Below are 13,336 nucleotides of genomic sequence, written 5' to 3' on the forward strand. Positions count from 1 at the left end.
AAAGAAAGACAAGAAAAATGTGCAATGATTAAAAGGCAAGGGTCAAGAGATTAGAATGCTATCCTTCAATTCAAATTAAACCTATAAAAAAGGGACATAATCTGTGGCCTGTAAAATTAAAGGAAATTAAGGTGGGAAATTAAGATGGAATTGTAAGCTTCTTTCTGCACCAATCTCCATCCCAAACCTCTGGAAAAACTCATGGGCCAAATAATTGGCAAGTCTTTAAATATGTCAGAAGGAATCTTGCGTGGAGACTGGTCCACCACACAACCCATGAGAAAATGAACACAAGGTAGGCACTGTAGAGACTCTAACCTGCTTTCTTGTACAGAGACCAATGGAATAGGGGAAGAGGGTGTCTTTGTGTTCTGACTTGCCCCAGCACAATCCTCACAGCCCCCATTCACTGGAAACCAGACAATGGGAACTGCCATAGCCCATCCTTGTGGAGCCCCCTCCACCCCCTTATGGTGTGCACCATGCAGAGATGCATATGCTGGCCCCAGCAGCTGGGCACTTTAGTGACTTTTAAAGATAATGAAGATGGGAAGCTATTAGATGCTATGCTCAAAAGAGAAATTACAATAAACCACTAGGATAAAATGATAATATTTATACAAAAGTTCTGATGGATCTTTAAAATTAAGTGAACGGACTGGGAAAAAAAATACTAAATCCTGAAATCAAATTTGGTGCTTGAGAACTAGAGATGTAACCACAGTTGTGCTTTAATGAAGGGCATGAGCACTGATCCTGAGGATTCTTGTTCAGTGAGACTGACTTTGTTCCCAGAAAATGTAGTTAACTTTAATAATTTTTGATGCTTTAGTGGTTTCGAAGCATGGTCTTTTTAGTAGGAGTGGAAGAAGTTGAGTATCACAAGACAGTAGGAAATTAAAGGACATTTGTTAAACACAGGATTGACATGGCAAAGTAGACGTTTGAGATGTGATTTGAGCCCAGGGCACAAGAAAGAGCCAGGGTTGTTGTCCACAAATGGGAACAAAGATTTAAAGGAAATGTGGAAGTATAGGGCTCTCACCTCTGGAATTTGAGTTACTGCTGTGTATGTGTGCTTTACTTTCTCGTGGCCCCTTCACCGCCGCTGCTATGAAAACCTTCATTCTCCAGCAGGTAAAGTGATGTCCCGTGAAACAGTTCTGTACTAGTGCCATATATTCTCCTTCACAGGGCCAGAGATTAAAGGATGGTGCTTAGTAACTTATTCCCTTCATCTTCTTAGTTTAACAGTACTGAGTCAATTTTATTGTTAGAAGAAAAAAAATTAGTATGATTCATGTACTCTGTAGTGCTAGCACTTTGAGCTCTGTGTGTGTAAACCCAAAGCTTTTCTCTTCTGTCCTTCCTAACCTCACCCTCTCAGGAGTATTTTTTCTCATCGGAGGATTATGGGGGAGTCATTCATTTGATGAAGTGATTTTAGTGAGTGTGAAAGGAGATGGTTTCTTCCCTAGGTCCTCCTCACCCTGTTGGGTATTTGGGGATCAGGGACTTTACAGTTTCCCTTCTCTCCTTACCTCATGACACCAGCTCCTTCCAGCTTCCTCTTCCTGCTTTTAAAGAGTGTATGATCAATTGTATGTTATCCAGTGAGAAATGAGATTTGTACATCAGTGGGATCCTAACCCATTTGGGTGTGCACCTGCCTCACTCCCCCTTTGTCCTCTGGTGACATGGAGTTAATTTGGAACATCTGGTGCCAACGGGTAAGGCAGCTTGGATGTGCACCTTATTCTCTTCCCAGCTCTAGCCATTGATGTCATGGGGCAGTGCAGCCTGGATATTCATTTCACCCAGTTTTCAGCCTCTGATGTAGCTGCCTCTGTCCAAGAAAATTGAGAATTTCAAAAGCAAATATTTATGTTATGAGCAAAGGCTGCATTTTTCATGGGTCTTTCCAGGAATGTCGATACTGTGATACTCTAGGATCAAATCATAGACATTGATTTTTATTAGAATCCCTTCTCTTTGACCCAGTCTGCACTGCCTAATTTTGACTCACTAGAGTATGATCCCTTTTATCGTACACCTTTTGTTGTGTCATGCCATAGTCAAAGAGGTGACATCTGCATGGCTAGGTTTTGGTGTCCATTTCTCCCCCCTCCCCCCAGCTCTTCATGTTGAGCTGATGTTTATATATTTTGCCTTTGTTACTGTTTTTCTGGCACTAGGTGCTATGCTTTATAACATACTTCTCCTTCCTCACCTTCCTCTGTTAAATTGGTACTTATTTGGTCTGGTTTTAAATAATTTATAATGTTTCCTTTAAAATGTTTGTTGTCATACAGAAATTCCAAGGCAGGTTTCAGCCACTCTGAAAGGAAAGGATTCAAAATAAAACTGTCTGGTTCTGAAAATCTAAAGTTGCCTTTTTTATGTTTGTAGTGCATCATTATACTTCTTGTGCTCTGTTTGTTCCCTATTTTGTCTTTCCATGAGATTTGTGCATAGTGTTATTCACACATACTCAGAAGAGTGGAACAGAAGTACAGTGTAGGTGGAATACTCCTAATTGGAGGGTTGCAGCTTTCAGCATGGGGCACACTGCAGGCTAATGAGAGCAGAGTGTAACATTTTCCTTTGGCATTCTGTGCTACCTTCCTCTTTTGTTAGGAACAGTACAAAAGAGCAAAGGCTGAGCTTTCTTGCTAAAAGATTGCATCTGTGTCATCTGCTGCAACTTTTGCTGATGTTTCTTTAATACACCTTAGAGGCAAATGAAGCTTGAGATTTTGAGGGCCATTTATAACTGAAATCTTGTATCTTGGTAGTTTGAGCATCTTCATAAAGCAATGAACAGTTTCTTTGAGGTCTCCAGGTAAACTCCAGAGTACAGGTGTTAGATGTAATGAAATACGTTTAATGAAGACTGTCCAAGATACTGGAGAAGAAATAGTCTTCCACTCTAGAAGATTGGTTTCTCCATAGCCCAATCCCCATTCTTTTCATGATTTAACTGAATCCCATGAAAAAGTCTTCAGTCATTCTTACACAAACTACCATGTTGTTGCACAGGGAAAATTCAGATTTCTAGAGGGCATACTGGGGAGCAGTTAAAGTAGCAAAGTGGCTGTAAAAGAGATGTTGGTTAAGACTATATGGTTGTGCCAGTAATTGGATTTTACCATGTATTCTGCTAACAAGAATTACTAGCACCAGCACAACCAATGATGAATCAGAGAGACATCAAACACCTATTATTATTTTTTTCTCAATCAGTGAGCCAAATAAATGTTTTATGCATCTTTGAGATACATGTACCTCTGAAGGTATCTTCAAAAGACCATGACAGTATAAATATAGGGAAAGAATAGTATCTAGAAGTGAGGAGTAGTGAAATGCCCTGTTTCTGCAGCTGCTGTCTGTGTACATCCCAACCCCTTTCCTTTGGGAACATTGTGCTATTTCTTTCACTTTTTCCTCTCGTTTTTTGAACTTTTTGTTTTGTCTCTTACCCGTCCGGTTTTAGTTCCTGAAACTAAAGAAGTGGTGAGCCACAAGTACAAGACACCAATGGTGAGTGAACTGTCATGCCTTCTAGTTCTTTTTAGAAGGTATATATTTAAGTTCTCATACGATTCCCATCACTCTGGTATCTGAGACTTGTCTTTTGTCCTTCAGTTCACTGACCTAATAACATGTGGGATGCGGTTGAGACATTTCCTCCATATGGAAGTTCTGTGGAAGAGTTTTAGTAGAAAATATTAGTGAAGAGAGTAGCAACTGAGATTGCAGAATTATGCAACTCCAGAGCTACAGTGAAACACAGCCTTCTTTTTTGTTCTAGCTCTCATACGAAGGGCTGCAGCTTCATTTTTCCTACTTCTATAAAATGAAGGGAAATCCTGAGGTAGAGAGGTTAGTTGGTGGATTTTTAATCAGATTTGTGCTGTTGGTAAGTGTTGAATTGATTACTTTGCAGACCAAAGTGCTTGATCAATAAAATAGATAAGAGGTGGGTCTAACCTCTGAGGATACATTGCTTTCTAGCTATGTTTATAAAGTGTTCTCCCCCTTTTGGTATAATACTGAAGAGTGAGATATATCAAAGAGATTTTGGTATTGAGATATAGGTATTGATCCCTGTCTGAAAAGTATTGCTTCTTGTCAGACAAGATAGAAGATAGATGGGTTATTTATCAGTTTCATTGTATCAGTTTTTATATTCTTAATTGATGAACACAAGATAGCAGTTAAAGATCGTATTTACCATTTAATTACATACTATATTTGATGGCCAGATCTGTGTATACTTGTAAGGGAGGAATGAAAGTTAGGAATTATCCTCAGAACTTCCACTCCTGTATTAGTTACCTTTTGTCTCTGAGATTATAGTGATCATATGGAAGTTCAGAATTCTTACAGGAGATTATTTGAATCACGAGGCAGTAAAACTACACAAATATTCTTTTAAAGAGGGCATTTCATATAAAATTAATAGATTTAAGGACACGTTGAAGTCAAAGTATATTCCAGAACAAAAAAGAGAGTACAGCGGGAAAGTAAAATCAGGTTAAATGAAAATGTTGTTAGTTAGCCATTTGGTCCCATTCTGTAGCGCAAGAACAAACCAATGTACATCTTGTATCATAACACCTAGCTCTTATATAATGTTTTTAAATGTATAGAACTCAAATTGATTAACAGGTATAGTATAAGCCCCACTTTACAGATAGGGAAAGGAGAGCGGCACAGCAAGATGGAGCAGTCCGAGGTCAGCCAGCAGATCACTGGCAAAGCTAGGATGAATACAACTCTGATCCCCCACATCCTAACTTTTATTGGCTCATACTCCCCTCCCATAATGCCTAAAGATGGCTGTTGCATTAAATGGCAATAAATTGCATAGTTTAAAACATAATTGTAAATACTTTCCAGTGCCAGGTACAATTAAACTATGCATCTTTCTATCACAGGATAATGAAGCAAATAGCTCAGTATTAGAATTATTTATGAAAAATAGTATCTACCGTTATAATAGCTGGGATGATATTACAAGAACTAGCAGTCTCTATGTTTCTGGACATTAAAATAATCATATTTGGAAGTAAGGAAGAAATTCCAACACCTCCACTGAGATTTGAGGAACAGTATTGGACAATTAGGTGTGTTATAGTAATTTTAGATCACCCCTTTCCCCACTACCAAAGGAGTCCTTGCAGTGCTTACAGCTTGGCATTAGCACATGTTAAACTCATAATGCAAAATGATACTGGCCATTGTTTTCTTCTATGGTATAATTTTTTTAATGTTCTAATCCTAAACTCCTCTCTCATTTGGTATATTTTATTAACTTTTGGCACTCTCCTTTCCACCTCATCATAAGGATAGCATAGGGTAGCTTGTGCCATTCCCTCCCCCTGTTGTTGTTGTTGTTGTTGTTTTTTAGCCAGAGCCCTCTCTGCTGTTCTGAAAGGTGCACTCTGAATAGGATTTTGAAGGAGGGAGGATATACAGTAAATACAAATCTGTCAGTGAATTTTTATGAAGTGGTAACTGTTTGGAAACTCATTATCTCCTTTTCTAACATTTTCTAGGCCCATGAGATCTGCTATTCCGTGTTGTGTCTCTTCTCTTATGTGGCTGCAGTTCGTGGGAAAGAGGTAGAAAACAAAAGCAAACCCCCTCGGCCTGTTTCCAGCTGATCACAATATTGGGAAATGCTTGCCCACTGGCACATTGGTGTGTAATACTCCCATTTCTGTTGCTGTTACTGATGCTCACATTACTGATCCCAGTGAGAACTTGGTTATTTATGTATGATCTTGCAAGTCTTTCCCCTTAGAAAAAAATAAGACTCTATTGTTCATTCTCCTGCTGAAGTCATTCTTACTGGAGTTTTTACACGAGCTGTGCTTATCAGACCGTTCTGAGCATCAGCATCCACCTATAATTGAGGGTGGCTTGCTCTGGGTGTTCTTTGGAATTCCATTTCCAAGAAGACTAATGCATTTGGAATTCAGTTGTTTGTTTCTAGTGGTACCAGTGTCACAGGTTTCTTCACTTACAGCTGTAGGCCTCTGTTTTCAGATTCTATTTTATACACAAAGAAAGCAGCTTAATCCTTGATGGATCACTTCTTGTTGTTTAACTGTGATATTTTGTATTATTTTTCTTCTGTGTTTTCATGCTTTACCCACCAATTTGGATTTCTTGCCATGTGGCCCTTCAATTCTGTTCAGTAAAGATGAGCAATCTAGCTACCTTCAACTCCTCTGACAATAGCCATCAATTAGATATGGTGCTTTAAGAAGAATGTTAAATGTATAAAAGTATGGAATTATTTTTTCTTTGGTGGGCAAAGGACTGGTTACTTATATAATGGATAGGCATCATGGAAGGGAGAAACTTTGACGGCTTATATTTTATGAAATATTCTTCAAACTGATATGCATGTAACACTTGTGTGTTTTTTCAAATGGGAATTTAGAGCTACTCCACTAACATCCCAAGAGTGAAGTGTGTAGTAGTAAGTAAAGAGAGGTAAAAATTTGGAGAGAGGGCACTGAACCATATGGCAAACTCATGTGGTATTGGATTATCACTACAGTTTCCCTAAAGCACTTCTAGAAGAGTCTGTGTACACTGGTTTTATAGAAAACTTGCAGAAACCCACAGAATTATGCAAAGTGAATTGTGTGGATTCAGCTTTTTGAGATGATGGTACTGTAAATGTTGGTTCCAGATCTTGTTTTTTGTTAACTGCTGCTTCTGTCAAACTATACATGTATATCTCAGAGTTTTGAAAATACTGTGTAATGATACTCAGTTAAAGTATCCATCTTGCACCTTATTTTAAGTAAGCTGAGAATGAATGTTTGAACCCTGTTTGTTCTTTCTGAACTGTACTGAACTCGGGGGGCGGGGGGGGGGGGGGAGTCCCTGAGATGCTGGAAGGATAGAGAAAATAATATTAAATGTAAAATATCTGATGGAGTGCTCTAATACAAGCTGGCTTGCTATCTGGTTTGACATAGGCTTCTGAGTAATTGCACCCAGAAATAATCCTGTTTGTCTTAGGGTATGTACTATTTTGTTTGGAATACACAAGGAATGACTGGAGAAATGATGTAAATATTCTAGTACCGTATCTATTTATAGAAGACTGTACAGCTGTCTGAATGTGAGAATAAAACTATCATTTAACCACTGATGGCTTTTATCCTGCAGTGTTTGTTTCCATTGGTCTATTTGACTCTGCAATGTAATTGTCTATATAAATAATACATAATATGCATATATGAAATAAATTCCATTCTTGAAATAGTGGAAATATTATGTTCTCAAACATGAAAAAAGTAAATGTGTGCAACATTCCAAGTTATTTATGTTGGTAACCATCTTCTAAAGGGTTTTTTTTAATATAATGGCATAACATCAAAAATAGAATATTAGAATTGGAAGAGACCTTGAGAAATCATCAAGTTCAGTCCCCTGCCCTCATGGCCAGGACCAAGCACCATCTAGATCAGGGGCCTCCAGCTTTTTTAAGCATAAGATCACTTTTTGAATTTAAGTGCGATCAAGGATCTACCTCAAACCAAAACACCCTTGTCCCGCCTCCTTCATGCCCCTTTTCCGAGGCCTCGCCCCTGTTCACTTCGTCCTCCCTCCCTCCCCCATTCTCCCTTTCACCAGGCAGGGGCAGTGGGTTGGGGCACAGGCTCTGGTCTTGGGCTAAGGGATTTGGAGTGTGAGAGGGGCTCTGAGCTAAGCCTGGGGAAAGGGCTTGGGGTGCAGGAGGGGGTTCATGAACGGGGCAGTGGATCAGAGCTGGCTCAAGCTGGTCACTGCTTACCTCAGGTGGCTCCTAGGTGGTGGTGCAATAGGGCTAAGGCAGGCTCACCCCTGCCCTGGCCCTGTACCACTCTCAAAAGCAGCCAGCAAACAACCTCCATCCCAAGCCGTATTGTGCCCTCCTCCTCCATTCTATGGAGATAGAATACACGGTGGGAGAGAGGGCACCCTGATATCAGCACTCCCGTCTCTGCTTTGTACCACAAGCAGGAGGCTCCCGGGGATGGGCAGCTCCAAGGCAAAGGGCAGGAGATGTGCAGCAGTGCAGGGAGAGGCAGCTGAAGTGCTGCGCTTTATAGCCTCTTGGCCAAACCAATCAGGATCACCTGTGAGAGGCTCCAAGCTCTACTGGTAGATCTTATCGACTGATTGGTGACCACTGATCATCCCTAATAAATGTTTATCTAACCTGTTCTTAAAAATCTCCAAAGATGGAGATTCCACAACCTCCTAAGGCACTTTATTCCAGTGCTTAACCATGCTTACAATTAGGAAGTTTTTCCTAATGTCAAACCTAAAGCTCCCTTGCTGTAATTTAAACCCATTTTTTGTCCTATCAGCAGGAGTTGCAGAGAATAATTTGTCTCCCTCCTTTTTCTAACAACATTTTACTTACTTGAAAGCTGCTATGTCCCCTCTCAGTCGTCTTTTTTTTCAAATTAGACAAACCCATTTCTTTCTGTCTTCCTTGATAGATCATGTTTTCCAGAACTTTTATCATTTTTGTTGCTTTTCTCTGGGCCTTCTCCAAATCTTTTCTGAAATGTGGTGCCTAGACTGGACACAGTACTCCAGTTGAGGCCTAATCAACGTGGACTAGAGTGAATAATTATTTCTCATGTCCTCCTTCCAACACTCCTGTTAATGTATCCCAAAAATGCATTTTTGTCTCCTAAAAGAAAGTTTTTTAAGAATATTAATGGTGAATACTGAGGTACAACTAAAAACCCATTTTCTCCATTCATTACAACGGCAAAGGATTTTTTAGGCCCTTTGGGGAACCTTTTTTGGGTCGGTGCCATTGACCCATGGAAAAATCAGTTGGGGACTGCACACAAGTGAGAAGCAAAAAAATCCCCAAGCCCTCACTGACGTGGCCCCTGACTGAGAAGGAGAAAGACACTCCTCACATTCCTTCGCACACCAGAGCATAGTGGGGCCCAGGAGAGTAGATTTTGTATGCTCCAGTCCCTCAGTAGGCACAGGCTCCCCAATGCTAGGAGGGGAGCCCAGAGTCTTGGGTGCTGAATCCAGGCAAGCCGGGACACATCCAGCCCCCAGGCCTGAGGTTCCCCACCCCTGTTTTAGGCATAGAAATACACTGAGGGGTTTACAGGATTATGGCTGATTCTTCCCTATTTAAAAGATCAAAAATTAACAAACCATGAGCATATTGTCCTGACCACTTTGCATTTATGTTGTATCCTGTTCCCTCTCCCTTTCTCTGTTGTTCACCATTTTAGATTGTAAATGCTTCAGAGCACAGTTTATACAATGGTAATCTTAGGGTTCGGATGCATGCTCATTATCCCCCTTTTAAGTGTGAAGTATCCCAGGAATGACTAAACAGAGTGAATTTACTCTGCCATAGAAAAGATGTTCCTTTTGAAGCAATGCTGGGTTGCTGCTGAAGAAGCAGGAAAGAATATTTATTGGAAATCTTTCCTTGAGAAACTGTTGGTTCTGCACCCAGGTCTTACTTGAAAATGAAGTTTGGAGTGAGACCTGAAAGAATCTGTAATCTAAAAGAACCTTGCTTCTTTTGAATATTCAAAGTCTTTAAAAAAGGAGAGCTGTGTAAATATGGTTCTGCAAAGGCATTACAGATGTAAAAGCTATTAATATGAGCTATTAATAACTGGCATTGTTTGTGAAGAACTCTATCATTGGATGGTTGACCATCAGCAACAAGTCCATAGGGTTGGCTGAATAGTATTTAATTAAATAAGAACTGGAATACTACTCTTCACAAAAGAGTATCTGACTTTGTTTCTAATTGGAGGCAAAAATGCTGAATGAGGAGTAAACTGAACTCATGCATGCTGTAGCAACTGCCTTGAATCTGATTAAGTCAGTACTAAAGCCCTGTTGCGCTGCCTGATTGTCATATGTCACAGAACAGAGCATTATCTATTTATGCAGTGTAGTTGTAAAGCGGTGTTGACCCCAGGATATTAGAAAAATAAGATGAGTGAGGTAGTACAGGCAGTCCCCGACTTACGTGGATCCGACTTATGTCGGATCTGTACATACGAACGGGGCTTTTCTCGCCGCGAGGATGCGGGTGGCGGGACCGCCCAGATGCGCCGTGGTCCCGCTGCCCGCGTCCTCCATGGCGACAAAAGCTGCTCCGCATCTCCCTGGTCTGCTGGGGGGGGGGGGGGAGGGTGCAGCTAGTGCGCCTTCCCCCTCCCCCAGCAGACCAGGCTTTTCTCGCAGTGGAGGACACGGGCGGTCCAGCCGCCCGCGTCCTCCGTGGCGAGAAAAGCCGCTCCGCGTCTCCCTGGTCTGCTGGGGCTGGGGTCCCCAGCAGACCAGGGAGATGCGGAGCAAAGCCGTGGCGAGAAATGCCGCTCCGCGTCTCCCTGGTCTGCTGGGGGGGGGGGCCCTAGCAGACCAGGGAGACGCGGAGCGGCTTTTGTCGCCGCGGAGGACAGGGGCGGCGGGACCACCCGCGTCCTCCGCGGCGAGAAAAGCCTAGTTGCCCCCCCCCCCCAGCAGACCAGGGAGACGCCGCCCGCTTCCTCCTCGGCTTTGCTCCGTGTCTCCCTGGTCTGCTGGGGGGGGGTGCAGCTAGTGCGCCCTCCCCCCCCCCAGCAGACCAGGCTTTTCTCGCCGACGCCTGGGGTAGAGCAGCTGGGGCGCTGCTGGGTTGGTCCCGCAGCTCCGCTCCTTGGCGCTACTGGACCAACCCAGCAGCACCCCAGCTGCTCTGCCCCAGGCGTCCCCAAGTCAGCCGCTGCTGAAACTGACCAGTGGCTGACTACAGGAAGCCCGAGGCAGAGCTGCTCTGCCTCGGGCTTCCTGTACTCAGCCACTGGTCAGTTTCAGCAGCGGCTGACTTGGGGACGCCTGGGGCAGAGCAGCTGGGGTGCTGCTGGGTTGGTCCAGTAGTCCTGAGGAGCGGCGCTGCAGGACCAACCCGGCAGCGCCCCAGCTGCTTTGTCCCAGGTGTCCAGATTCAGCTGCTGTTGAAACTGATCAGCAGCTGATTCCAGGAAGCCTGGGGCAGAACAGCTCTGCCCCTGGCTTCCTGGAATCAGCCGCTGATCAGTTTCAGCAGCGGCTGACTTGGGGACGCCTGGGGTAGAGCAGCTGGGACGCTGCTGGGTTGGTCCAGTAGCCCCGAGGAGCGGCACTGCGGGACCAACCCGGCAGCGCCCCAGCTGCTTTGTCCCAGGTGTCCAAATTCAGCTGCTGTTGAAACTGATCAGCGGCTGATTCTAGGAAGCCCGGGGCAGAACAGCTCTGCCTCGGGCTTCCTGTAGTCAGCCGCTGGTCAGTTTCAACAGCGGCTGAATCTGGACGCCAGTTCCGACTTACATACAAATTCAACTTAAGAACAAACCTACAGTCCCTCTCTTGTACGTAACCCGGGGACTGCCTGTATCTGTTTTTTAGATCAATTTCTGTTTTAGAGCGAGAGAGAGAGAGATCGGCTTTTGAGCCAACAAGACCTGAAGAAGAACTCCACATGGCTGGAAAGCTTGTCTCACCCACATAAGTTGGTCCAATAAAAGATATTTTCTTGCTCACCTTGTCTTTCCATGATCTATTTAGAGAGTCTGACTGAAGATCAGTTTCCTAAGCAAGGCAAACAGAGATAATAGAGAAGATACATCTGGTTGTCCATATTAACACCATCCCTTGAAGAACAACCTGAAATGTTAGCCACTACTTTCCTCATCACTATCCCCTTTCTTGTCTTCACCAGTGGCCATCATTCTGTCCCCTTCCCCCCCCCCCCCCCCCGGTCTACATCTCTACTCTGCTGCCTTGGGATGCCACTTTTATAGTATGTTACACTGACATTCTCATTTCTGATGTATACTCAGTAGGGGTTTTCCCCCTCTTATATGTATTTTCTTCTCTTACCATGTTAAGGTGTCCTTTTTCTATAGGTTAGTATATTTATAATTTCATCCTGTAGTTATGCACATCAGTTCATTGCCATGGCACCTTTGCAGTTGGATGTTCCACCCAAAACCTTCCAGAAGCTGGTGTCAGTTCATGTTCTGTGGTCAGCTCATGTCATTATGGACAAAACTCCCTCTTACATCCTACTTCTAGTTCTTCATAACTTGGGGATTACCTAAGTTTATCTTTGCCATAGTTCATAAGCCTCAAACCTCGTGCTAACGGCTAATGCCAGTATTTTACAGGATACAAACCTGTAAGTTCCTTGCATTACTGCTGAATACAATAAAGCAGAATATAACGCAAAGAAGTGAATATATTAGAGGTAAGTTGGCCCACTGGACTACAAAAGGAAACTTGCTTATTCAAATGGAAGAGTCTCTCCATCTTGGAAATTCAGAAAGAGGTAGAGCGTACATAGTCCAAAGTCAAAATAATGATGCACTGTCTACTACATTTAACACTATTAAATCTGTGTCAGAGCTCAGCCAACCTTGCTGCTATTTCTGCTTTCCACTTTCTATGGCACTGATCATTTGTCTTCATGCTACATTCAGTTTCTAAAAAGGATTGCTTCCTATTATGCTAACCCTTACTTGGACAATCCTTTGTAGCCTCTTTTTATGAAGATAGCATTTTTCATATCCACTCACTGTGTTAGTGAGGTTCAGGCCCTGAAACAGATGGTTTTGTGGTCTTACCCCAAATTCCTATCTAACATGACTTTTTGTGTCAAGATCAGTCATTAATCTGCTTCTATTGTCTTTCAAACTTTATTTCACATCTAGATTTTATTGCACATATCGTTAAGAGTAGGCATCAGTCCATCTCAACATACTATTTAAATGGACCAAAATATATATACTCAGACACTGTGACTTTGCAGGTGTTTAGACAACTGTAGGGATTACAGCATATTCCGCTGTGGATAAAGCAGTCTCAACTGCATGCCTAAGCAATGTTTCCATCATTGAGATATACAAAGCTGCTGCTTGGATGTGTTGTGTACAGTGTTGTTTTTCCAACATGGCCTCTAGGTCACCACCTACCCTGAGCCGCCCTGCTTATCCTCCACCCTCACTCCTCTACCTTCCATAATAACAGCCCTCCTGCCCTAAGCCCTCACATGCTCAAGGCCCTGCCCTGACTCCTGCACTCCTTGCACTGCCAGCCCCCTGCCCTGAAGGACCCAGGCAATGCTGGCTTAGTCTTCTAGTTTAGAATAATTTTCAGTAACAGTGCATTAACATTGGGTCTGGCTAACATAACTGTGTTCTATTCCTGTGGTGTCCAAACAGTTCTATAGCAAACTAATCATCCTCAACCAGCCAAATAGTCACATGTAGCTAGTGTGTTGGACACCACGGTTCTATTTTGT

At 42.8% G+C, this 13,336-nt stretch overlaps 1 protein-coding gene across 28 annotated transcripts in view; it reads left to right on the forward strand.

Moving 5' to 3' along the window:
• Nucleotides 1-7,175, forward strand: part of MADD (MAP kinase activating death domain) — a 125,909-nt gene extending 118,734 nt beyond the window's left edge. For all 28 annotated transcript variants that reach the window (XM_075927624.2, XM_075927623.2, XM_075927633.2 and 25 more), the window contains 2 exons: nt 3,494-3,540; nt 5,562-7,175. In XM_075927624.2, coding sequence (XP_075783739.1) covers nt 3,494-3,540; nt 5,562-5,669 — 155 coding nt within the window. In that variant the 3' untranslated portion in view covers nt 5,670-7,175. The remainder of the gene's footprint in view (nt 1-3,493; nt 3,541-5,561) is intronic.
• Nucleotides 7,176-13,336: the final 6,161 nt, after the last annotated feature.

The sequence above is a fragment of the Pelodiscus sinensis genome, chromosome 5 (assembly GCF_052426305.1).
Source record: "Pelodiscus sinensis isolate ZL-2025 chromosome 5, ASM5242630v1, whole genome shotgun sequence".
Taxonomy (NCBI): domain Eukaryota; kingdom Metazoa; phylum Chordata; order Testudines; family Trionychidae; genus Pelodiscus; species Pelodiscus sinensis.